The 26,980-nt window shown below is 46.0% G+C and overlaps 1 protein-coding gene across 9 annotated transcripts in view; it reads left to right on the forward strand.

The window, feature by feature from the left end:
- Positions 1–7,392, forward strand: part of IFT46 (intraflagellar transport 46) — a 39,002-nt gene extending 31,610 nt beyond the window's left edge. For 2 of the 9 annotated variants that reach the window (XR_010318015.1, XR_010318010.1), the window contains exons 13-20: positions 4–200; positions 977–1,147; positions 2,998–3,263; positions 4,038–4,249; positions 4,604–4,706; positions 5,178–5,278; positions 5,970–6,034; positions 6,538–7,387. Coding sequence is in view for 1 of the 9 variants with exons in the window: in XM_064268984.1 (XP_064125054.1) it covers positions 4–200; positions 977–1,052 (273 nt within the window). In the remaining 8 variants the exon portion in view is untranslated. Of the gene's footprint in view, positions 1–3; positions 201–976; positions 1,155–2,997; positions 3,264–4,037; positions 4,250–4,603; positions 4,707–5,177; positions 5,279–5,969; positions 6,328–6,537 lie in introns of those variants that run through there. The other 7 variants (XR_010318012.1, XR_010318013.1, XR_010318011.1 and 4 more) reach the window with 7 other exon arrangements.
- The last annotated feature ends 19,588 nt before the right edge of the window (positions 7,393–26,980 follow it).

A 26,980-nucleotide genomic window follows, 5' to 3' on the forward strand; every position in this document is an offset into this window, starting at 1 on the left:
CAGGGTGAAAATGAGTCAGTGCACAGCCTGTATACCAAGTCCTCAATGCAGACACACAAAGCATTTACAACTGAAACATTAGGGAGCCCCTGGTGCCTGCCTTCCAGGAGAATGACACCCCCTACACCTCTCTCTGCCTTTCTGTCCACTTACCGGACCTTCAGCACCACCAAACAGCTCTTAGAAGTCCTTTTCAAAAAGTAAGTGCCTGCCCTTTTACAGCACAGTGGCGAATCTGCTGCTTATTAGCTGTGTGTCTTGAGAATGTCACCTCTTTTGCTTCTCTGAAAAGCAGGGAAGTGAAAGGACCCCCCTCCTAGGGTTATTATAAGGATTAAATGGGATCGGCCATGGGGAGTGTTTGCTCAGTGCCTGGCTCTGTAGAAAGGGCTGCTGAAGGGGCTGTCGTGGTTCCTATTTATTCACGTTCCTCTCCTCCATGATGAAGCTCTCGGCCTCACCCCTCACTGACACCAGGATCTTGGCAAAAACCGTTTCCTCATTTGAAAGGAAGTTTGAAATTCCATCTTGGAGTCCCTGTCACTGGAGCAAGCAACCCTAAGGGTGACAGAGGGACACTGGCCTACTCAGGTATCTGGGAAGGTGCAGACAGCAGCTCATTTTTTTTTTCATATGTTTATTAAGCAGCTACCATTTACAGGTATTTTCTAGGCACTTAGCATCATCATTCCTTGAGCAAAGCAGACACAAACCCCTGCCATCCTAGGCTTATGTTCTAGTTGTGTATCAGACAGTAATGGTAGACTTCACAAGCGGTTATGTACATGGGACGTTGCTGTGGCGCACTCACAGCCTCTTGTAGGTACGCATACATCCTCGGGAATGGCAGACCCATAGGACCAAATAAAAAAATGAGTGGACTTGGAGTCTAGGAGGGGGGCCCCTATCTCCACAGACCAGTGGGAAGAGTGGAGGGAGTTGCAGCTGAGAAGAAAAAAATTTTTTTTTTTTTTAGGCTGGGCAGAAATCCTGGGTCTCACACGTCTTATGATTCCCACCAGAGGGCTGAAGTCTGTGGACTCCCACTGTAGCAGGAAAGGATTCAAAGAGCTGGGGTGGTGTTGCCAGCGCCTCTACGCCTTTATTTGAATAAGGTTCTTGCCTCTTACTGGTCAAGAATGAACAGGTAAGGCAAGGAGAATTTTCCACACAAGCAAAGCTTTGTTAAAGAGGCTTGCAAGCGGAGAACAGGAGGGCCTAGGCAATGCTTACCCCCGTGTCCCAGAACAAAGGATTTGCATGGTTTTTTAAAAATTCTTGATGCGGGGGTGGGTGGGGGGGTTGGGGGGGGAGAAGAGTAAAAGGCTCGTGTTTATTCAGAGGCATAAGTGGAGTTTTCTGGCAAGTGGCCCATTTTGGGTGGGGATAGGTTAACTAAGGTGCACGCGCAGCACCTTTTTAAGATGGCTTTTAGACAGCTCCTGTCCCGGAGGCTTCCGGAATCCGTAGCAGGACTTATTATGGGGTGTTGCACCTGTGTAGTCGCCTATTCCCCCAGTTCAATTCTCAAGCTGCAGCTGCAGCCCCTCACTGCCCCTGGTGGAAGGTCACACAGTCGTCGTAAGTGGATGTTCTGCGCATGTCCCTGGGGCTGGTTTTATCCAGCTGCTTCTGAAAGAAAACTTTAAGGAAGTTTGCTGGCTGTTTTCTGATACCCTGCCCCATTGTTCTGAGGAATGGCGTTGTTCCTGTGCCCTGGCCCATTTCCTGTTACTTTAATTTGTTTACGTGAATTGCAGATTTGGGGGCCTTTCTGTTCCCTGACTTAGTAGGGTCCAGAGGACCTGGTGGAGTAGGTGGGCAGCAGGCTCAGAGAGGTAACCTGAGAAGACTCATCCCTACCCCAGCCAGCCTCATCTCAGCTCAGCTTGCCGGCATTACACTACCGACCACCCTGGGGCCCAGAACAGGTGTAGTGTCTAACCTCCTTCCCAACCTGGCTCAGACCTGAGGGCTGTGTGCCCAGCTGCACCTGAGGCTGGACCAGGCTGCAACCATGCCCTTTGGGAGCACAATGTTAGTGGGGGATGGGCCCACATATGGAGTGGGAGAATAAGGCACGTGGGTGTACAAACTAGAGGTGGTGCTGCCATGATGGCCCCAGGAAGATGCAGGAAGGAGGACAGACTCCATTGTTCACTCATCCATAAGACATTTATGGAGCACCTACTGTGTGTCAGCATAGAGCAATGAGCAGAGCACTCAACCAACTCCCTCCCCTCCTGGAGTTTACCATCCAGGAGGAAAGGTCCAGGGCAGACAAACAAGAATGGGTCAGGCTCCCAGTACAAGGAAACAGTTGGTCAGACCAGGTATTCCTATGATGTAGGCTACCCCCTGCTGGAGCACCATGCTCCCATTGCCAAGACGGCCAGAGTGGGGGTGGGTGCTGGGGTGGGGCTGGCCTCTGGACAGGTAGGGCCTGGCAAGTAGGCCAGCTCCCCACAGAGATCCCATTGGAGGATGCATGGAAGGAAAGGCCAGGCCTCTAGTTGTATTACCTACCCACCTGTCCCCAATGCCATCTCCTCCATCCTGGGCATTTGCTGGACCAATACCCGGAGGATTTCTATGAGCTCCCAGATTTTCCCTGCCTCTGGCTGGTAGTAGACTACGCAGGGCTCGATATGCCCGGATCAGACCTGGAGCAACGTGCCCGCCTTCTCCTTGCACACACGATGCACCCAGAGCCCACTGAGGCAGAGCAGAGGGTGAGACAGAATGAGGAAGGGTGTATGAGAGCACGTGGGGAGGGCGGATTGATTGGGTGCCCAGGGAGGAAGTTCTCAAGTTTCAGGTTGGGATGGGAAAAAAGACTAGCCTTAGACCACTCATCTTGTGGACTGCAGTCTAGGAAATCTTCCCAGAAGAGGGGTCCTTGGACTGGGGCTGCTCACAAAAGTAGTGGTGTGGTTTCTATGTTTGGAAGAGCATATGGAAAGCCATTTCTGTTGGTGAAATTTTCCCTCTTTCCAGCTCCAGGACCAGCTGGGGAGCTACTCACAGCTCCAGCATCAGCTGTACTAGCAGCTCCAGAGCTGTAGGCAGTTCCTCTGGCATTTCCAGAACCAGGTCCATCGCCAGCCCCAACAGTTACTCCAGAGCTTGGGCCAGTGCCAGCTCCAACACCAGAGCCTTCCTGCCCCTCACTTGAGAGCACAATGCGTGGGCTGAGAGAGAAGCTGAACATCTTGTCGTTCCCTCCCAAGCTGGTGGCAGAGCAATTGACAATGATGGATGCGGTGAGCAGCTAGGCTGGTGGTGTGGCCCTGGGGCAGAACTTCGTTCTGGCATTTGATGCCCAAGACTTGTTTTTCTCTGACCTGGATTCCGATGATCTGTGTCCAATCCCAGCTCCACTGCTTACCAAGCACGGGACTTGGACAAGTTTCTTAAACCCCTGGGCAGCTATCCACATGTGAACAGGAGACCTAGGTTACTGACCCAACCTGCTGCATACAGTGACTGTGAAGATTCGATGAGATAGGACAAATACATAGCTTGGTAGGACGCTGGCTCGTTAAAAGGCTGAGGGGTATTCCCTGATGAGCACTCAGTTTGTGGGTGGCCCACCCTTCTGCCCAGGGGGTCCTCACCAACATCAGTACTGATTAGGTACCTGATGTGTCCAAGACTGTATGGAAAACTTCCAAACAAAGCCTCTAGTTGTGGCACCCAGGGAGAGTGTGCATCTGAATAGGGTGACAGACCAAAAGGGCTTATCAAGATGGGCAGAAGATACTACCTTGGTATGTGCAGGCTGGAGCCACTTTGTGGTGCTTTCGTAGTGAGGATAGGGTAGATGATAATGCTGTGCTCTCCGCTGCCAGCAGTGAGCCCTGGGTCACTTGTTTGGTGGGCGTCTCAATAGGAAGAGAACAAATCCAAGACACACCCACAAAGCTCAGCTTCCACAGCTTCAGCTTAGACCAATGGGCCCTAGCCTAGGACTAGGCGGACTGTGGGATATGAGCTGGGGTGGCAAAAGGTCAAGTGACATTTCTCCTCCTCTCCAGGAGCTGTTCAAGAAAGTGGTGCCGTAAGACTGCCTAGGCTCCATCTGGTTTCAGAGAAACAAGAATGGCAAGGAGCACCTGGCACCTACCATCCGTGCCACTGTCACAGTTTAGTAGCGTGGTCCACTGTGTAATCACCACCTGCCTGGGGGACAGGAACATGAAAACCCCAGACAAGGCCAGGGATTGAGCACTGGATTGAGGTAGCCAAGGTAGGCTGTGAGTGAGGCCCAGGGGACCCCCTCACCCAGACCCTGGGAACTCCTTCTTCTCTTCGGTCAGGTCTCAGGACTGGGGTCTGTGGTTGAAGCCCCTGCACAGACCCTAGTCCCCACCTGTGCAGTGGTACACTGGCCTTGACTTGCTTGTGCCATTGGGGGACACTTATTCTTACCTAAACTCCATCCTCAGTTTGAGCTAAAATCATCCCCCCTGCGGTCCTTATCATTTGAGTCCGAGTGCAGCCTGCAGGGACTTTGTGAGTGTCTGTCTTATCAGCTGAGATAGGCTGTGGCAGGTGGATGTCCAGCCCTCCACCTCATGGCTTATCCTTTTTCCTTCCCCAGGAATGTCTGATCCACAGGAGCTTCTCCTCACTTCACGCCATTCTCCCTGCTCTGCAGAGCACCTTGATCCATCGATTGAAAGAGACATGGGGAGAAGTTCCAGGTGGGCATGCCTGTCCTGTAGGAACACCAGGGGGGACCTGGGAATTCCCACAGGGATGAGAATTGCCCCCTCAGTGAGCCTGGGACCTGCTGGGAGGAGTCCTAGAAGCAGGAAGTTTCTGGGCAGGGTCTTGAAGCCTCCATGTGTCCTCAGGCCAGCAGTTCAGTGTCAGGACTCGGGTCTCCTTATCTGTCAGATATAGGGTGGAGTCAAATTGCTGATTGTCAAGTTTTCACTTCAGAGCCCCGTAACTCTTTGCCCAGTTGAAATCAAAACTGGGAAAATCTAGTTGTTCAGTAGAAATGGGAAGCATGATCCTTGTTGCACCAACCTGACACCTCACCGCCCAGTCCCAGAGAGCCCTGAGGGCTCAGAGAAACCCAGTTTGAAATCCACTTGCCCAAATAGTTTAGATTCTTTGGGCTCTCAAATAAAAAGGATTTGCGCTCATATCTCTCCCTACATCCCCAGATCTCTCCTTCCTTCTTTCCCCCTCCCTTGGTTACAGCTCCCAATCATTTCAGAAGCTGTGGAGGAAGAAGAACACACTGAGGAGGGACCTGCCCATTAAGGTAAAGTGGAGGCAGGGATGGGGAGGAACAGGGAGGGTGGAGTTTTGTTAGTTTCACATTGAAAGTTTGTATGACAAACCCAAGTCTTGCCTTGAATGCACTAAGAGGAAGAGGGATCTGTTTTGTCAGGTGGGGAGCAGTGTGGGGAGCAGGTTGCCCTGGTGATTAGATGTAGTGGTGGAGGCTGGTCTGTTCCAGGACAGATTGATGAGCTGACAGAATGAACAGGTCTCTGGCTTCCAAGCTGGCCCCTCATGTTTGGTCTTAGTTCCTCCAGGCTGTTGATTAAATGGAGGGACCAGGGCGGGGAGGGTGGGGATCATCCTCCCTTCCACAGCCCAGCACAGCCTGTCCTCAAGCAGACAGCCCTGCTGCTCCTTCTGTCCGCACTGCACACTCAGGGGGTGGGGCGCCCCACCTGCACCAAGAATGAGGACTGCAGGGGAATCCTGTGGGCCTCATGGCCCAGCCTTGGGTCCAAATGGCTTGACAAGGAGGCAGATATGCATACAGTCTGTGACTCCCCGACCCCTACCCCTTCCATACGGCAGACACTGCTCATCAATCGGACTCAAGATTCTCATCATGGGGTCTCCTTTGCAATGACATATGTCCTGATGGCTTATGAGAAGTGTCTGGAGACAAATGAATCCAGGCTCTACCTCAGAAGCTCCATCCCCCTTCCTTTTAGATTGATGGGGAAAGTCTGATGCACAGAAAAGGGGAGACGTGTCCCACACAAGGATTGGAACCCAGGTCAGCTTCCTAGCGGAGCCTTTGAGCCAGTTCTGAGAACAGAAGGGGCTCTGGATGGAAGTAGAGGGAAGGAGGGGCCCCATGGAAGGAAGGACCCAGAGACTGGACCCTGCCCCACTCAGCACCCCCACCCAGGCCCGGTCAGCATCCTGTGCTTCCCTCTGGTCCCAGAAGTTTAGTGTGCTGCCGAAGATAAAACTCCTTCAGTGGGCCTGCCAACACTACACCGTAGTGGCCCAGGAGCAATTTGGGTCCTGGTTCCAGGACCTGGAGTGTCTCAATGAGACTGAGAGGTAAGGCCTAGGCAGGAATTGGGCACCGCAGAGCAGGCTCTCCCTGGTGGCTGCTCTGCAGAGCCTGCAGACTTGGTTTCTTAGTCAGCGGCGGACCTCGTTCCCTGATGATAGCTGGGGTTCCTGGACTCTAGCTCCTGGGCAGAAACTGGGTGGGAGACAGTGAGGTGAGGCTCCTGGCAGCCTCACAGCTTTCTCTCTATCATGCAGCTACAATCTGTCCTGTGAGCTAGAGCCCCAGACACAGCTGTCTAGCATCACCCACCAGTGCAGCAAGAAGACCTAGGGGATTTGGCCATCTTCAAGAGCTGGCACAAGTGAGTGCCTGGTTCTCGGTGGGCAGGGGTGGGCTACCTTGGTGCTCAGTGAGACTTCAGAGCCTGGCATGAGTGGGGCACATCTCCTCACCTCTCTGTGCTTTGGTTTTCTCCTCTGTGAAATGGGCTGATGCAAAATGATCTCTTAGATGGCTGGAGTGTTTGGGGTACCATTGATTGACCAAGCCTGTACCACAGTGCCTGATATAGACAGCATGGTGATAATTGGGGTAGGGTGGGCTATGTCTCTGGGGAGCACCTCAAGGTAAACCAACTTCAAAGCAGAGCCCAGTACCAGCGGAAGATCCCACCCCTGTGACTGGTTTATTCTGTCTCTTTTCTCGGAAATGGGGAAACAGGAAGCATGGAAGGCATTGAATACCACAGGGAAAGTTCAAAGGCAATGGACACCATCCTAAAGGTTGCCCTCTCAACTTGTTCAATCTGATCCTTTCAGAACATGAGGGGTCCGAGAACTCCTAATTCTGGGTCCCACAGCCCACCCCAGTGCATCCCTCCTCCATCCATCTTGGTACCTCCCCAGTGAGTCCCATCCCTGTGTGCGTTGCAGATTCTGGGCTTGAGACCAGTGAAGGCCGGGACCTGGAGACCTGAGCCTGAGCAGAGCTGGATATGACCCAGTGTTTATTGTTATTTACTGTTGATTTATTACTTTATTCTTATTTATATTCATTTATGAATATTTTCTCCTCAAAATTATTAAATATTCTTATTTCAATCATCCATGTTCTTTGTTTTTTGATAATTTATGTTTGAGTGACTTAGTTTTATAGTTATAAATTTTCACTTTATATTCATTTATTTTCATGGGGATATGGTTCTAGCTATAGCAATTTGTATTTAGTTACTAGTTATATTAGTTTATTTCTTTTTCTTTAACGTCCCAGTCCTATACGTGCAGGGTCATGTCTAACAGCACCTACAGTTTTATCAGCAAATGGGTTTTGCTATTATGCAGCAGACACCAGGCTTCTGCATGGTGTCTTGTGCATATCACAGGGTCTCCACGGATTGTCCTTGAATACTTATCCATTCTACATTCAACACCACTATTTTGGAAATAACCTCTATGAAGAAAGAACTCTTAAAATTTTCTTTACTGCTTTTTTAAAATTTAAATCAGCATAATAAACACATCAGCCACATTATACCATAAATCCTATTACTGAACATCTTGAAATCATGCATATAAGTTAAGGATTATGTAGCTCAAAACCACAGGAATATTGGGCTCTTACACATGGGCTCACATTCCAGGACTTCAAAAGCATTCTCCCAGGCTCCCTGCACTCTGGAATGTTCTGGTGTTCACTGACTGTCATTGGTGGAAGTCGTTGTAATAGATTCAAAGCTGTATCTGAAACACCCTCCTGTGTCATCTCACTTTATAGAATATTAGAGTTGGAGGGCCAAAGGCTCCAGCAGGTCATCAGTAATAGTTGTTGAGTGAATGAATGGTCGTTTAGTTCAAAGATTCTTGGTCTGTGAACAGTGGATTACTAGGTAGGTTTTAGGTGTCCATGAAGCTTCCTAAAATTGTGTTCAAATTACTTCATATGTATGCACTGTTGGCATGAAGAAAGAAAGAGAGAGAGAGAGGGAATACTCCTGGTGTCTCCAGACCTGTCATCTCTGCAGAAGGTAAGATACATGGGGATTAGAAGGGCCCAGACAGGTACAGTCCCTCTGACCTCTGAGTCCCATGGCCTGCAGCTCAGCTGGAGCTCCTTCAGTCTTCTTAGTGGTTACTCCAGAGCCCTGAGAAAGAATTCATTTTGAGTCTATAGTAGTCTTCTGTGCATATGAGAGCCACCTTGAGGGCAACATCACCAACAAAATAACCTCACGTACGAATACATGTAGCATGACATCTCCATGGTTTTTATTCACACCCTGGGTTTATTCTCAGTGTTAGCTACTATGGAGGAATCTTTTAATGTCCTTGAGATGTTCACGAGTCCCCAAAGTAAATTTCTCATACTTGATAAACCTCTACAATTTAAGGCATATTTCTCCAAAGACAATCAACTCAGAAAAAATAAAATAAAAATAGAAAATCCATATAGTCAATATATGGTAACAGAAATAATAAGAAATTTAAGTTTATACATTTAGATTAATAACTTTGAGTCCTACCTACCCTACTAGCAAAAATTTGTGTTCGATAGCCATGTCCTCAGTTGTCCAAGAGCCCCACCAGCCAACAAAGGAAAAAAGGACTCATTTTGGAAGAGAAGGGAGTGTCTTGCACCCAACAAGGCTGCCTTAGGCTAGGTTCTCTAGAGGTGCAAAATGAGTAAAGCACATGAATATAGAGAGATTTCTATCAAGGAAATAGCTCAGGTGGTTGTAGAGGCTGGAACATTCCAAGGCCGTAGGTCAAGATAGAGGCTTCTCATAATTCATGTAGCCACAGGGGCTGGCGAACCTAAAATTGGCAGGTCAGAGAGCAGAGCTCTTGCTCATAGGCTGCAAAGATTGACAAATCCCAAGATCGGCAGGGAAGACCGAAGGTAAGCTGCTAGCTCAAGTCCCAAGAAGTGGCGGTCACATAAACAGGAGCCAGCTGCAGGATCCAGAGCGAGCAAAAGCCCATGAGCCTTGCCAGAATGTCCACTTATATTCGATGCAGGCCACACAGCTGAGGAAACTCCCTTTCAACTGATTGGCTACTCACAGCAGATCCGTCATGGAGGTGATAACATTATATCAAGTCTCATCATGGAAGTGATCACATTATACGACTGCCAAACTACATCATAACTGTCAAACCACTAAGAATTATGGCTCTGCCAAGTTGACACATACCTTAACCATCACAGTCCACCCCTTGTCATCTTGGCACCTGTACATTTCTCCTTAAACCATACATAATCTCTGAATAAAGACAATTATAAAGTCATACTTGCACCTAACATGATACAATGAACACACAACTAAAAATGTACTAGCCCTGTTTACATCTTATATTTTTTAAGTGAAGAAAACAAAAATACTTGATGCACACATACAAAGCAGAAATACTCAACAATTACAGTCCTCGTTTCTGCAACTGGTCACGTGGTCATAACTGGTAGTTAGAACTACCTTCTTCCACCACCCATTCTGTATTCCCTTTGCCCTCAGCAAACACCTCAGCTGGTCGTGGTTCTTTGCCTGGTAGGATGACCCAAACCTTCATTCCTGAAGGGTATGGGCCATTAGTAGTCATGTTGGAACTGAGGTGCTGTAGTTTTCCATTGGCTTTAATCACAAGGAATAGTAGTACCAAGAGACACCCTAAGGGATTGCCTGCATTCAAGACATACTCTTCTTTACTTCCATTATGTAATAATATCAATCTGATCTCCTCTTGGTAATCAGAATCAATCACACCAGGCAGTAGGGTAACTCCCTCCTTTGCCTGTTAATCCAGAGGCATAAGGAGCCCAAAGTGGCCAGGTCGCATTCTTAGCTTTCGGTTCAATGGAATAAGTGATGTGTCTCCAGGTGAGAGCAATCCTCCCTCTGGAACTAAGATCTCTAGAGGTACAGAGCATAAGGTCATAGAGACAGGAAGCAAAAATCTTGGGAGTGGGACACTAGGGGTAATAGATGCCAGTTTAGAGCATATACAACCTCCTGGAGAACACTGCCCCAACCCTGCAAGGTATTGCCACCTAGTTGGTGCCGTAATTGTGTCTTTAGGAGGCCATTCCATCATTCTACTAAGTCAGCTGCTTCAGGATGATGGGGAACATGAATTTCATGAGCATAGGCCCATTGCTGCACTTCATTTGCTGTGAAGTGAGTTCTCTGATCTGAGGCAATGCTGTGTGGGATGCCATGACAGTGGATAAGGCATTCTGTAAGGCTACAGATGGTAGTTTTGGCAGAAGCATTGCCTACAGGGAAGGCAAATCCGTATCCAGAGCAAGTGTCTAGTCCAGCAAGAACAAAACCCTATCCTTTCCATGACAGAAGTGGTCCAGTGTAATCAACTTGCCACCAGGTTGCTGGCTGATCACCTCGAGGAATGGTGCCATACCGGGGATGCAGTATTGGTCTCTGCTGCTGGCAGACTGGGCACTCAACCATGGCTGTAGCCAAGTCAGCTTTGGTGAGTGGAAATCCATGTTGCTGACCCCATGCATAACCTCCATCCCTGCCACCATGGCCACTTTGTTCATGAGCCCATTGGGCAATGACGGGAGTAGCTGCAGAAAGGGATGACTGGTTTCCATAGAACACATCATACTATCCACTTGATTGTTAAAATCCTCCTCTTCTGAGGTCATTCTTTGGTAAGCATTCCCATGAGATACAAATATCTTCACTTCTTTGGCCCATTCAGAGAGGTCTAACCACATACCTCTTCCCCATAAATCCTTGTCTCCGGTTTTCCAATCACGTTCCTTCCAAGTCCCTGACTATCCAGCCAAACCATTGGCCACAGCCCATGAATCGGTATACAATAATACTTCTGGCTATTTCTCCTTCCAAGCAAAATGAACAATCAGGTGCACTGCTCAAAGTTCTGCCCATTGACAGGATTTCTCTTCACCACTGTCCTTCAGGGAGGACCTGGAAAGGGGCTGTAGTGTTGTCGCTGTCCACTTTTGAGTGGTTCCTGCATATTGCGCAGAACCATCTATAAACCAGGCACGAGTATCCTCGTCAGTCAACTGATCATAAGGAATCCCCAGGAGCCATAGGTGCAGACTGCGAGGTGGAAGGTAAGGTGACAGCAGTACAGACCGTGGGCGTTTGGGCTACTTCCTCATGCAACTTGTGCCTTCAGGTTCTGCTCAGGCCCTATCTTGTATATACCGCTATGATTTAATGATGGAGTGCTGTTGTGCACATCCAACTTTATGACTCTGTGGGTCAGACAACACCCACTTCATGATGGGCAGCTCAGGCCACATGATGACTTGGTGTCCCATGGTAAAGCTTTTCAAAAACTGTTTATCAAAAGGAGAGCAGTTATCTGCAGCAGATGGTAGGGCTTCGCTCCAAAATCCTAAGGGCCTGTGCTGTGATTCACCAACAGGGACCTGCCAAAGACAGCAAACAGCATCTTTATCTGCCACTGACACTTCAAGCACCATTGGATCAGCAGGATCATATGGCCCAAAGGGCAGAGCTGCTTGCATGGCAGCCTGAACCTGCTGCAGAGCCTTCTCTTGATCTGGGTTCCAGTCAAAACCAGCAGGTTTTTGAGCCACGTGATAAATAAGCCAGAGTAGCACACCCAAATGAGGAATATGTTGCCTCCTAAATCCAAAGAGGCCCACTGGGTCTTGTGCCACCTTTTTAGTTGTGGGACGAGCCAGATGCAATAACTTATCCTTCACTTTAGAAGGAAGGAGCCCTGGTGGCACAGTGGTTAAGAGCTCAGCTGCTAACACGCCAAAAGTCAGCAGTTTGTATCCACCAGCCACTCCTTGGAAATCCTATGGGGCAGTTCTACTCTGTCCTATAGATTTGCTATGAGTCAGAATTGACTCAACAACAGTGGGTTGGGTTTGGTCTGGTTTTTAAGAAGGAATATCTTGACATGCCCCACACCACTAGACCCCTAGAAATTTCACTGAGGTGGAATGTACCTGAATTTTTGTGAGATTAATTTCACACCCCCTAGCATGCAAGCATGCAAATATTTTACCAATAAGTCCAGAGTCACTGACACTTCTTCTTTACTAGGTCCAATCAGCATAATCACATCAATGCAACAAACCAGCGTGACATCTTGTGGAAGGGAAAGGCAATCAAGGTCTTTGCAGACTAAATTATGACATAGGGCTGAAAAGTTGATATAGCCTTGAGGTAGGTAACTGAAGGTGTACTACTGGACTTGTCAGCTAAAGGCGAACTGCTTCTGGTGGTCCTTTGAAACAGGTATGGAGAAAAAGGCATTAGCCAGAACAATAGTTGCATGCCAAGTACCAAGAGATGTATTAATTTGCTCAAGCAATGAAACTACATCTGGAATGGCAACTGCAATTGAAGTCACCACCTGATTAAATTTTCAATAATCCACTGTCATTCTCCAAGATCCATCTGTTTTTTGCCCAGGCCAAATAGGCAAATTGAATAGGGATGTGGTGGGAATCACCACCCTGCATCCTTCAAGTCCTTGATGGTGGCAGTAATCTCTGCAATTCCTCCAGGAGTGCAGAATCGCTTTTGGTTTACTATTTTGCTATGTAGGAGGAAGTTCTAATGCCTTCTGCTTGGCTTTTCCTATCATAATAGCTCTTACTCCATTTGTCAGAGCTCCAGTGTGGGAGTTCTGCCAGTTGCTAAGTATATATGTCCAATTATGCATTCTGGAATTGGGGAAATCACTACAGAATGGGTTCAGGGACCCACTGGATCCACTGTGAGATGGACATGAGCTAAGGCTCCATTAACAACCTGACCTCCATATGCCCCCAGTCTGACTGGTGGGCCACAAAGATGTTTTGGGTCTCCTGGAGTTAGTGTCAGTTCAGAGCCAGTATCCAGCAATCTCCCAAAACTCTGATTATTTCCTTCTCCTCAATGAACCATCACTCTCACAGAAGGCCATAGATCCCTTTGGGGAAGGCTGGGAGAAAGATTAACAGTGTAAGTTTTTAGCAGTGTATTGGAGTCCTTCCTCAAGGGGACCTGGCCTCCCCTTCACTCAAGGGATTGTGGGTCTTTAAACTCACTCAAGTCTGGGAATTGATTAAGGGGCCATGACTGTCTATTCTGGTGACTCGAGGTAGACTGCTGTTCACTTGAACTAGAATTCTTCTGCTTGTACAGATCAAGCAAATATTTAGTAGATTTCCTATCTATTTCACTCCTAGGGACACCTTGACTAAGTAGCCAATATCATAAGTTCGTATGAGTCAGACTATTCCGATTACTGCTTTGACTCTGCTGTCCGTTACAGTAACCGTGCTCATCTTGTCTTGGTTGATTGAGTGCCTCCACTTGGCCCCCACTACCATGGGGTCCAATCAGTCCCATTGTAGTTAAGTGTCTTAATTCAGTTAGGGCAGTTTCCACCAGCAAATCTGACTTACATAAAATAGCAATCACAGCAGTCTTCAAGGAAGCTGGGGCTTCCTTCATAAATTTGTTCCTCACAATTATGGTAAAAGTTGTGTCCTCTGGGCACTCCGTGTGTGGGTCTGTGGGTCTAACCTGATAAATTCACTCTAGCATGCCAATTTCCCTAAGCCTTTGGATACCTTCTTCTACAGTATACCAAGGCAGGGCTGGTACTTCAAATTGATTTAATGTAGGCCACCACATAATCCATGCTTCAGTGAGTCAACCAAATAAACTGTTAGATCCTTTCCCAACCTCTCGAGCTGAAACACTGAATGAAGAATCTGTGCTTAGTGAGCCCATATCAATAAATGCAGACTGATCCATCTTTATGTTCCTTGCACCATTATCCCACACCCTTAATAGCCATTCCCACACATATTCCCCAGGTTTCTGTTTGTACATAGTAGACAAGTCAAGCAGTTCTTTTGGAGTGCAGTGTACCTCCTCCTGGGTCACCTTTTGTACTTCGCCTTTTGGGGCTCGCTGGGACTTAAGTCTAGCTATAGGTCTAGAAGCCAAAATTGGTGGTGGGGAAGTGTTTTGAGAACATTCAACATTGTCTTGTAAAGCATCTGCCTCAGGCAATGCTCCAGGCAATGGCTCAGACAAAGGCTGTTCAGACACAGCTGGATTAATCTCATTAGATGGGGGTCAAAGGGCTAATGGTTTTACTGGAAAGAATGGTTTAGCAGGCTGTCTTAGTCATCTAGTGCTGCCATACCAGAAATACCACAAGTGGATGGCTTTAACAAAAAGAAATTTACTTCCTCACAGTAAAGTAGGCTAAAAGTCCAAATTCAAGGCATCAGTTCCAGGGGAAAGCTTTCTCTCTCTGTTGGCCTTTTCCTCAATCTTCCCCCAGACTAGGAACTTCTCTGCGCTCTAGTTCTGGTGCTGCTTTCTTGGTGGTATGAGGTTCCCCTGTCTCTCTGCTCGCCTTTTATATCTCAAGAGATTGCCTCAAAACACAATCCAATCTTGTAGATTGAGTCCTGCCTCACTAACACAACTGCTGCCCATCCTCCCTCATTAACATCATAGAGGCAGGATTTACAACATACAAGAAAATCACACATTACCAGGAATCATGGCCCAGCCAAATTGATAAACACATTTTTGGGGGGACATAATTCAATCCATGACACAGACAAACATGGAGTAATCTCTTCAGATGGGAGCAGGAGGGCTGGTTTTGTTGGCAGGAGTGATTCAACAGAAATTTAGGGGTTCAAACTTTCACTTCAAGCACAATAAAAATTACTTAAAAAAAAAAAAGAATTTAGGGGTTCAGTTGTCTCCAGCTTCCTGATTGTCTGCTCATATATCCCCAGCCCAAGTTTCAGGATCCCATTTCTTTCCAATCAATGCCCTCACTTTAACTTCAGACACCTCTCAAGGTTGGCAATTGAATTGGCATTGTAATTCAGCCAGTCTTGCGATGAGACTCTGGGTCTGGTTTTCGGCAATATCAGCTTTGTTACCATAAGAAATAAGGCTTTCTTTCAATGCACAAGTGGAAAATTTGAAGTTGTTTACGCAGCACTCGAGCTTTGACTCTGAAGCCATGAGCTCATCTCTTTCTTTCACCAGTTTCTCTAGCAAAAGTAGGACCAACCAACCAGCTTCCTTATACTCCTCATTATGATAAACTTGTAGAAAGGTATCACACATGCAATTACCCAGAGCCTCACCTTTCACCAATACCTGATCTATTGGTGGTGATATTTTGCATATTTGTATTGCTATCTCATGCCATGTATTAGCAGTGCCCTCTTTTCTACTGGAAGCAGAGTCATCAGCATCTTTAAGACTGATAAGACTTGAGAACCAATTTAGAAAACTTATCCTTACAATTTTGCTTCTCTAGCATCACTCTCAGTACCAAACACCATAGGTTAGGTTCTCTAGAGAAGCAAAACCAGTAAATATATATATGCTGTTGTTTGTTGTTAGGTGCCATCAAGTCAGTTCTGACTCATAGCAACCCTACGTACCACAGAACGAAACACTGCCTGGTCCTGCGCCATTCTTACAATCATTGCTTTGTCTGAGCCCATTTTTGCAGCCACTGTGTCAATCCATCTCGTTGAGGGTCTTCCTCTTTTCCGCTCACTCTGTACTTTACCAAACATGATATCCTTCTCCAGGGACTGTTCCCTCCTGACAACATGTTCAAAGTATGTAAGATGCAGTCTCGCCATCCTTGCCTCTAAGGAGCATTCTGGTTATACTTCTTCCAAGACAGATTTGTTCATTCTTCTAGCAGTCCATGGTATATTCAATATTCTTCACCAACACCACAATTCAAAGGCATCAATTCTTCTTTGGTCTTCCTTATTCACTGTCCAGCTTTCACATGCATATGATGCGATTGAAAACACCATGGCTTGGGTCAGATGCACCTTAGTCTTCAAGGAAACATCTTGGCTTTTCAACACCTTAAAGAGGTCCTTTGCAGCAGATCTGCCCAATGCAATGCGCCTTTTGATTTCTTGACTGCTGCTTCCATGGGTGATTGTGGATCCAAGTAAAATGAAATCCTCAACAACTTCAATCTTTTCTCCGTTTATCATGATGTAGCTTATTGGTCCAGTTGTGAGGATTTTTGTTTTCTTTATGTTGAGGTGTAATCCATACTGAAGGCTGTGGTCTTCATCAGTAAGTGCTTCAGGTCCTCTTCACATTCAGCAAGCAAGGTTGTATCATCTGGATAACGCAGGTTGTTAATGAGTCTTCCACCAATCCTGATGCCCTGTTCTTCTACATATAGTCCAGCTTTTCAGATGGAAGGTGGAAGGAATACACAGAGTCATTATACCAAAAAGAATTAGTCGATGTTCAACCATTTCAAGAGGTAGCATATGATCAGGAACCTATGGTACTCAAGGAAGAAGTCCAAGCTGCATTGAGGGTACTGGCGAAAAACAAGGCTCCAGGAACCGATGGAATATCGATTGAGATGTTTCAACAAATGGATGCAGTGCTGGAAGTGCTCACTCATCTATGCCAAAAATTTGGAAGACAGCTAATTGGCCAACCAACTGGAAGAGGTCCATACTTATGCCTGTTCCCAAGAAAGGTGATCCAACCAAATGCGGAAATTATCAAACAATACCATTAACTTCACATGCAAGCAAAATTTTGCTGAAGATCATTCAAAAGTGGCTGTGGCAGTATATCAACAGAGAACTGCCAGAAATTCAGGCTAGATTCAGAAGAGGATGTCGAACTAGGGATATCATTGCTGATGTTGGATGGATCCTGGCTGAAAGCAGAGAATAGCAGAAGGATGTTTACCTGTATTTTATTGACTATGCAAAGGCATTTGACTGTGTGGATCATAACAAATTATGGATAACATTGCAAAGAATGGGAATTCCAGAACACTTAATTGTGCTCATGAGGAACCTGTACATAGATCAAGAGGCAGCTGTTCAGACAGAACAAGGGGATACTGAGTGGCTTAAAGTCAGGAAAGGTGTGTGTCAGTGTTGTATCCATACCTAAATATATATAGAGAGAGATTTATATCAAGGAAATGGCTCACATGTTTGTAGAGGCTGGAACTTCCCAAGTCTGTGGGTCAGGATAGAGGCTTCTCCTGATTCACTGAGCTACAGTGGCTGGCAAACACAAGATGTGCAAGTCAGAGAGCAGGGTTCCTGCTCACAGGCTTTGAAGAGTAACAAATCCCAAGATCAACAGCCAAGACCGCTGGTAAGCGGCTAGCTCAAGTTCGAAGAAACTGAAGGTCAAATGAACAGAAACCAGCTGCAGGATCCAGAGTGAGCAAAAGCCCACGAGACCTGCCTGAATGTCCACTTATATTCCATATAGGCCACATGCCCATGGAAACTTCCTTTCAATTGATTGGCTATTCACAGCAGATCCCATCATGGAAGTGATCACATTATATCAAATGACAACATCATATGACTGCCAAACTACATCAGAGCTGCCAAACAACTGAGAATCAGGCCAGCCAAGTTGACACATAACCTTAACCACTTGCCTAAACCTGATCCTGCCCACCTAACAAGACTGGACCATGGTGCAGGAAGCCTTGTAGAGACTCACCGGGATGAACAAGACAGGTTGAGCCTACTCTCTGTCAGGTCTAGACTTGGGGAATAAGACAAATGAAACTGAAGGAGGAATAAATATAAAGGAGAGAACATCTAGGCATAGCATTGAAAAACTGCTGAATAACTTAAAGAAAGCCTGAGGAGGGAAATGGACACATCTATATCCAAGATGTAAAAACACACTTCTACTGAAGTGATGGAAACCCTGGTGGTGTAGTGGTTAAGTGCTACGGCTGCTAACCAAAGGGTCGGCAGTTTGAATCTGCCAGGCGCTCCTTGGAAGCTCTATGGGGCAGTTCTACTCTGTCCTACAGGGTTGCTATGAGTTGGAATCGACTCAATGGCACTGGGTTTTACCGAAGTGATGGAAATCAGAACACACAACTTTAGTACCAAAAAATGCCAAATTGTAATTTTATTCTGAGTAGATGCCATTGTAAAGTCGCTGTGAGTTGGAATCAACTTGACAGCAATGGGTAAAGATGCTATCAAAAACAGAAAATGAAATAAAAACATTCAATTTACTATAAAACAAACAACAATAAAAGAATTCTAAAATTTCTTCTAAATGAAATAAGGTTATTCTAGATGACATGATTGTTTAAGTTTGAAATCCTAACAAATCTCTAAAAAGCTATTAAAACCATCTTGTAAGTTTAGCACCATAAGAGGCTACCAGGTCAATAATACAAAATCAATTGTATTTCCATATTCTAGCAAAGGACAATTGGACATTGAAACCAGCAAAATACCATTTGCAATAAAATTCAAAATTATACACCTTTAGTTTGATTTATTTAAAAAAGAAAAAATGTTTGATACCTGTGGTTATAATCCCATTTGGGAATGAGTTGTCTTTGTTACGTTAATGAGGCAGGATTAGTGTAGGTATATCTTGAGTCAATCTCTTTTGAGATATAATAGATTAAGCAAGCAAACAGAGAGAGAGATGGGGTAAGATAAATGCCAAGATACATGGAGATTGCCAAGGAGCCAGGAAGCAGAAGCTGAAGAAACAATGACCTTCCCCCAGAGCCGACAGAGAACACCTTCCTCTTGAGCTAGTGCTCTGAATTCAGACTTCTAGCCTCCGAAAGTGTGAGAAAATAAATTTCTGTTTGTTAAAAAAAAGAAAAAAACGTTGCCATCGAGTCGATTCCAACCATAGCAACCTGACAGGACAGAGTAGGACTGCCCCATAGAGTTTCCAAGGAGTGCCTGCTGGATTTGAACTGCTGACCTTTTGGTTAGCAGCTGTAGCTCTTAACCATTACAGCACCAGGGTTTCCTGATTTATCAAAGCATAGGTAAACCTCCACAATAAAAACTACAGAACATTCCTGAAAGAAAGAGAAGAAGACCCAACTTAGCACAGTTCCATACCATGTTCATGGATCAGAAATCTCAACATTGTTAAGATGTCATGAAAATACCAGCAGCTTTTTTTTTTTTTTTTTTTTTAGCTATTTTCACAGGTTCATTTAAAATTTTATAAGAAAATGCAAAGACTTGCAATAGTAAAAACGAATTTGGAGGTCCTGCATTACTTGAGGATGAGACTACTATAAATCTATAGTAATTAAGACATTGTGGTATTGACAAAAGAGTAGCCATCTAAGAGCCGGTGGATTGGGCCAGAATCCCTGAGGGCCGAATGGCTTTGACAGATTACTGTTTTGGGAGCACTGCCAGGTAATTGTTGGTACCTAGACCCGTGTGACTGTCCAATTTTGGTGGTGCTTCCTTCCAGTGGACGAGCAGGTGACTGCCTGGCCCACAGTCGCAGATGTTGCAGCTGGCTGAATCAGCACAGATTGGGCCCAGGACCCTGACACTGAGGTGGGAGACAGAGAGGGCTGAGAGTTGTTGAGGTCATTGGACAAAGGGAGGAAGGCGGGTCCTGTGTTCCCCAGTCCCCAGCCCATAGGTCCAGTCTCCAGTCGCCTGTGCAGTGAGTGAGGAAGGTAAGGAGAGGGTCCAGGCCATGCTGGAGAGCTCTGCATCTTGAGAACCCATAGGTGGTGCCTTGCTCCCCTAAGTTTCTCATGTAGCCCCAGTAACCCCAGGAAGAAGGGGAGCCTCATTATGCAAATCAGCCCTCTCTGCTCTTTCCTCTAGCCCTTCCATAGGCCCTGAGTCTGGACAGACTGCTTGAGTACATTCTCCTGAGTGGGGTCGGGAAAGGCCAGGATGAGCTCCCCACGAGTCCTGGGAGATGTTTAGTTAGCAGGGAGCAGAAGGAAATGAATCAGGGCCAGAGGCGGTTTCCCAGCTATGATCACCCCATAGACCCCTCAGGAACAGGCCCGCAGCACCCAGTGTTGGCCCAGGGCCCAGATCCAACCATGTCTCCAGGTTCTCCACTGCTCCTGTCTATTCCTACCTTCCCCAAAAGGAGGCAACTGTGCAGTGTCCTAGTTTAGCTGCCTCCATCCTTATTTCTCTACGTGCAGCTCCTGCATCATGACTCATCTGCCGTGCTTCCTGAGCTGTTTCTAGGAAGTCCTGGGCACTCACTCTCACTGAAGAATGTTTTCCTAACAGGCATCAGAACCAGAAGTACAGCACAGTGACAGGGTGGCCACTAGCATGCAGGGCTGTACCTGGAGGCGCCTCCTCCTTCCCATACCCACATCAGTCCACAGCCCTCCTTTCCAGGCTGCCCAGCCCTGTTCTGGCATTCCCGGGTTCTCAGGCTGGGGCCTCCTTTTCTGGTCTCAGTCCACTGACCCCAGTATAAAAGGAATTCTGGAGTTTGGGCTCTTACTAGACAAAGGGAGAGCTGGACTTACTTCCCCAATATCTCTGTCTTGCTCCCCATTCTTACAGACGCCTGGTTGAAGCAGCCCAGTGGGAGAAGTTTCTCTGCATCTGCCAGACATGAGACTCTGATTGTGACAGGTCACAGGGTCCCTGGTCCAGGACTCTAGTGCAGCATCCCCTGGAGAGGCTCTGAGTCTGGGGGCTATGAGAATCACGGAATGAGGACTTGGGAAAGCAGGCAGACATCACTGAATGGGGATCCTATCAAGTGTGTCTATTGCTGACTGAAGCGGATATGTGAGGGTGACTGTGTTAGAGAAACTCTGTCTTGAGCTTAAGCACAGAGCAAAAGGGGGAGCCCAGCCCAGCTCTGTCTTAGACCGAACTGTGACCCCAGGTAAAGCTGCCAGATAAAATAGGGCAGTGCATGGGGCATGCATATTCCAAAATAATATCCATTGTGTATCTGAAATTCAAATTTAAATGACCTCCAGTATTTGTATCTGCTGCATCTGGGACCTTCCCCAGGGCCATGTCTTCACAATCCACTGGCCAGGAAGTGTTCACAAAACGATCTCCGGACTAAATACGGTCACACAGTTAAAGACTTAAGCACTGGTGTAATGTTGCAATCGCACTAAAGACAAACACAGATGTGGACACACAGACACACAAGACAGACACGTGAACGTGTGGCATCTATGACCTGCTGACGCACACAGATCCTCACTGGGAGGTGAAGAAAGACGCATCATTGATCATTTCTGCTGAGACACCAAAGGGCCAGGAGAGAGTGGAGGGTGACACTTAGAGTGTTGGCAGTTGAAAGTTGTTATTATTTAAACAGTAAACAAGAACAGATTACTTTCAGAAAGCACACAATAAACAACAGAAACAGATTTGAGGTGAACTGGTCCCCTCCACCCCCAAGAGTACCCCACTTACCATTGTAGAAGAACCCACTTATGTCTAAAAGGGTACCCACTCACGCTTCCCAAATTACCCATGTTCATTTCTGTGTCACCAGGCGGGTACAGCATGGACCAGGTGTCAGCAGGTCTCTCTCTCTCTTAGCAGGTATGTTGCCAGGTCAGGATGGGGGCGGCAAGACTGTGTTCGTTTCTCTCTGTCTCTCTCTGTGGGTGGGTCTGGCCCTCTGTGCTTGCTGGTCCAGCTCTCAACCAGTAGCTTTGGGACAACCCTGGGTCAATGCCAAGATTAGGCCGGCATTGTGACAGCCCTCGAGGCAAAACTTCTATAGACAACCCCTGTACGGTGTATGCCCAAGCCTCTGCTCTGCTGGTGACCTCCTGCCCAGAGGTGCCCAGCTCTGTTGGAAACCTACTGCCCAGAGGTGCCCAGTTCCGCTCCGTGGGCCAACTCGCCCACCAACGCTGTCTTCTCTGTGGGCCGACTGCGCCCACCATCACCCTCTGCCCGTCTCATTGTTCCCGTCGCTTGCATCACTGCAGCCCTTTCTCTGTCTTCAGTATTATCAGTAGCTCGGTGAGTTCCACCAGCTTAGTGCTACAGCCCTTTACCTGTATTACAGCTCTTCTAGGACATTCTCAGCACAAGGTCCCGTGTCCAAAGGATTGGCTCCTCTCCTGGCTCTCCTGGATCAAAACCAAACCAAGCCCATTGCTGCCCAGTCGATGCCGACTCATAGCTACCCTAAAGGACAGAGGAAGCCCCAAACACCCTTGTGAGATTCACTAATATAGGAACACGCCTTGTCAATTTCAGGGTGTGACTTTCATAAACCAACCAATCCCTGCAAGCCGCTTATGTGGATAGTAAACCACCAATCCTCCGCAAGTTGCTTGCGCTGATAGTGAACCAATCCCTTGCAAGGTTGTGGCCCGACCAATCATTTGGGGAGAATTACAAACCTAGTAATAAAAAAACCATATAAAACCCATTGCAGCACAGGGCTGTTTGCCAGTTTGGGGCTATTATGAATAAAATTGCTATCTTTTTTTTTTAATATAATTTTTATTGTACTTTAAGTGAAAATTTACAAATCAAGTCAGTCTCTCACATAAAAACTTATATACACCTTGCTACATCCTCCCAATTACTCTCCCCTTAATAAGACAGCCTGCTCCCTCCCTCTACTCTCTCTTTTTCTGTCCATTTTGCCAGCTTCTAAGCCCCTCTACCTTCTCATCTCCCCTCCAGGCAGGAGATGCCAACACAGTCTCAAGAGTCCACCTGACCCAAGAAGCTCACTCCTCACCAGCATCCCTCTCCAACCCATTGTCCAGTCCAATCCATGTCTGAAGAGTTGGCTTCGGGAATGGTTCCTGTCCTGGGGCAACAGAAGGTCTGGGGGCCATGACCACCGGGGTCCTTTCAGTCTCAGTCAGACCATTAAGTCTGGTCTTTTTACGAGAATTTGGGGTCTGCATCCCACTGTTCTCCTGCTCCCTCAGGGGTTCTCTGTTGTGTTCCCTGTCAGGGCAGTCATTGGTTGTAGCCGGGCACCATCTAGTTCTTCTGGTCTCAGGATGATGTAGTCTCTGGTTCATGTGGCCCTTTCTGTCTCTTGGGCTCGTAATTACCTTGTGCATGTCCAAGTCTTTTTGTGGACATCGTTTTTGTTATTAGGTGCCTCCAGTTGGTTCTGACTCATAGCAACCCTATCTATGAACAACAGAAGAAAACACTGCCTGGTCATGCGCCATCCTCATAATTCTTAGGCTTGAGCCCATTGTTGCAGCCACTGTGTCAATCCATCCAGTTGAGGGTCTTTCTCTTTTTCACTGACCCTCTACTTTACCAAGCATGATGTCCTTCTCCAGGGACTGATCCCTCCAGATAACATGTCCAAAGTGCGTGAGACATAACCTCACCATCCTTGCTTCTAGGGAGCGTTCTGGTTGTACTTCTTTCAAGACAGATTCGTTCGTTCTTTTGGTAGTCCATGGTATATTCAATATACTTTGCCAACACCATAATTCAAAGGCATCGATTCTTCTTCAGTCTTCTTTATTCATCGTCCAGCTTTCACTTGCATATGAGGCAATTGGGAACACCATGGCTTGGGTTAGGCCCACCTTAGTCCTTAAAGTGACATCTTTGCTTTTTAACACTTTAAAAGAGGTCTTTTGCAGCAGATTTGCCCAATGCAATGCATTGTTTGATTTCTTGACCCCTGCTTCGATGGGTGTTGATTGTGAATCCATGTAAAATGAAATCCTTGACGACTTGAATCTTTTCTCCATCTCGATATTGCTTTTTGGCCCAGTTGTGAGGATCTTTGTTTTGTTTATGTTAAGGTATAATCCATACTGTAGGCTGTAGTCTTTGATCTTCGTCTATAAGAGCTTTGAGTCCTCTTCACTTTCAGCAAGCAAGGTTGTGTCATCTGCATATCACAGGTTGTTAATGAGTCTCCCTCTAGTCCTGCTGCTGCATTCTTCTTCATATAGTCCTCCTTCTCAGATTGTATGGTCAGCATATAGTATGGTAAAAGAATACAATCCTGATGCACACCTTTCCTGATTTTAAACCATGCAGTATCCCTTTGTTCTGTTCTATGGTCTATGTACAGGTTCTTGGTCTATGTACAGGTTCCTCATGAGCACAATTAAGTGTTCTGGAATTCCCATTCTTCACAACGTTATCCATAATTTTTTATGATCCATAGAGTCGAATGTCTTTGCATAGTCAATAAAACACAGGTAAACATCCTTCTGGTATTCTCTGCTTTCAGGCAGAATCCATTTGAAATCAGCAATGATATTCCTCATTTCACATCCTCTTCTGAATCTGGCTTAAATTTCTGGCAGTTCCTATCGATGTACTGCTACAACTGCTTTTGGGTTTTTTGTTTATTTATCATTGTACTTTAGATGAAGGTTTACAGAACTAGCTTCTCATTAAACAATTAGTACACATATTGTTTTGTTACATTGGTTACCAACCTCATGACATGTCAACACTCTTCCTTCTCGACTTTGGGTTCCCTATTACTGACTTTCCCGTCTCCTCCTGCCATCTAGTCCTTGCCCCTAGCTGGTGTGCCCCTTTAGTCTTGTTTTGTTTTATGGGCCTGTCTAATCTTTGGCTGAAGGGTGAATCTCAGAAGTGACTTCATTACTGAGCTAAAAGGGTGTCCGGGGGTCATACTCCTGAGGTTTCTCCAGTCTCGGTCAGGCCAGCAAGTCTGGTCTTTTTTTGTGAGTTAGAATTTTGTTCCACGTTTTTCTCCAACTCTGTCTGGGACCCTCTATTGTGATCCCTGTCAGAGCAGTTGATGGTGGTAGCCGGGCACCATCTAGTTGTACTGGACTCAGTCTGGTGGAGGCTGTGGTAGTTGTAGTTCATTAGTCCTTTGGACTAATCATTCCCTTGTGTCTTTAGTTTTCTTCATTCTCTCTTGCTCTAGACAAGGTGAGACCAGTGGAGTATCTTGGATGGCCACTCACAAGCTTTTAAGACCCCAGACCCTGCTCACCGAGGTAGAGTGTAGAACATCTTCTTTGTAAACTGTTATGCCAGTTGAGGTTGATGTTCCCTGATGCTGCAACTGCTTTAGAATGACCTTCAGCAAAATTTTGCTTGTGTGTGATATTACTGATATTGTTTGCAAATTTTCACATTCTGTTGGATTACCTTTCTTTGGAATGGGCACAAATATGGATCTCTTTCTGTTGATTGGCCAAGTAGCTTGTCTTCCAAATTTCTTGGCACAGATGAAGGAGCTCTTCCAGTGCTGCATCCATTTGTTGAAACATCTCAATTGGTAGTCCATCAATTCCCGGAGCCTTGTTTTTCACCAATGCCTTCAGTGCAGCTTGGACTTCTTCCTTCAGTACCATAAGTTCTTGATGATATGCTACCTCCTGAAATGGTTGAATGTTAACCAATTCTTTTTGGTTCAGTGGTTCTGTGTATTTCTTCCATCTTCTTTTGATGCTTCCTGTGTCCTTTAATATTTTACCCATAGAATCCTTCAATATTGCAACTCGAGGCTTGAATTTTCTCTTCAGTTCTTTCAGCTTGAGAAATGCTGATAAGTGTGTTCTTCCCTTTCAGGTTTCTAACTCTAGATCTTTGCACACTTCACTATAATGCTTTACTTTGTCTTCTCGGGCGGCCCTTTGAAATGTTCTGTTCAGCTCTTTTACTTCATCATTTCTTCCATTTGCTTTAGCTACTCTAGATTCAAGGGCAAGTTTCTGAGTTTTCTGACATCATTTTGGTCTTTTTCTTCTTTCTGTCTTTTTAACAACAATAATAACAACCTTTAAAATATATGTGTGGTTACATCGGTAGACATGAATGCTTATATGGGTATAGGAAGGCAGATGTAGGTATAGGAGTATGCAGGTACAGGTGTACCTATAGGCATTTGTATATACATGGTTATGTGCGCTGCATATATAGTCATATGTATAATAGAGCACATAGGGGCACAGTTCAGGATATTTCCTAGACGTAGCCAATGAACTCGTGGGACTGAATAATTGGGTTTGGAGGCTCAGGACCATAGTCTTGGAAGACATCTAGGTCAATTGGCATAACATAGTTCATAAAGATAATGTTCTACATCCTAGATTGGTAAGTAGCATCTGGGATCATAAAAGTTTTGAGCAGCCACCTAAGATACAACTATGGGTCTCTTCCCATCAGGAGCAAAGGAGAGTAAAGGAAACCAAAGATTCAAAGAAAAAACTAGTCCATAGGACTAATGACCCGAAAGAACCACAGCCTCTTCTAGCCTGAGACCAGAAGAAACTAGATGGTGCCTGGATACCATTACTGACCAACCTGACCAGGTCCAGGTTAGAATGGGAGAAAAATATAAAACAAAAGTCAAATTTCTGACAAAGGCCAGACTTACTGGACCAATAGTGACTAGAGGAGCCCCTGAGATTGTTGCCCTAAAATACCCTTTGAACTTGGAGGTGAAGTCACCTTTCATCAAAAGAATAGATTGGCTTATAAACACTATCACCTGTGAATACTGTGCTCCCTTAATCAACCATATGAGACCAAATGGTCAACATTTACTCTAAAAGATGAGGATCTAAGGAGGGGCAAGGAAGCTAGATTAATGGAAACAACAAAAAGAATGGAAATAATGAGAATGTTGACACATGTGAAAAATGTAACCAATGTTATAGAAAAAGTTGTATAAAAATTGTTAAATGGGAATCGGATTTGCTATGTAAACTTTCACCTAAAACAATAAAACACACAAAAAAAAAAAAATCAAGGTATATACAATGGTTCATTATAACAAACAGGTGCTCCTTTGCAATGTGTGATAAAACATTATTATTATTAGTTTTATTATGTTAAAGGTATTTTAGTGTATCTGGAAGTGTTTCTTTAATGTTTTTAAAGACAAACATTTGACTAACTAACATTAGATAGAAACCATACCTA

Source organism: Loxodonta africana, chromosome 15 (assembly GCF_030014295.1).
Source record: "Loxodonta africana isolate mLoxAfr1 chromosome 15, mLoxAfr1.hap2, whole genome shotgun sequence".
Classification (NCBI taxonomy): Eukaryota; Metazoa; Chordata; class Mammalia; order Proboscidea; family Elephantidae; genus Loxodonta; species Loxodonta africana.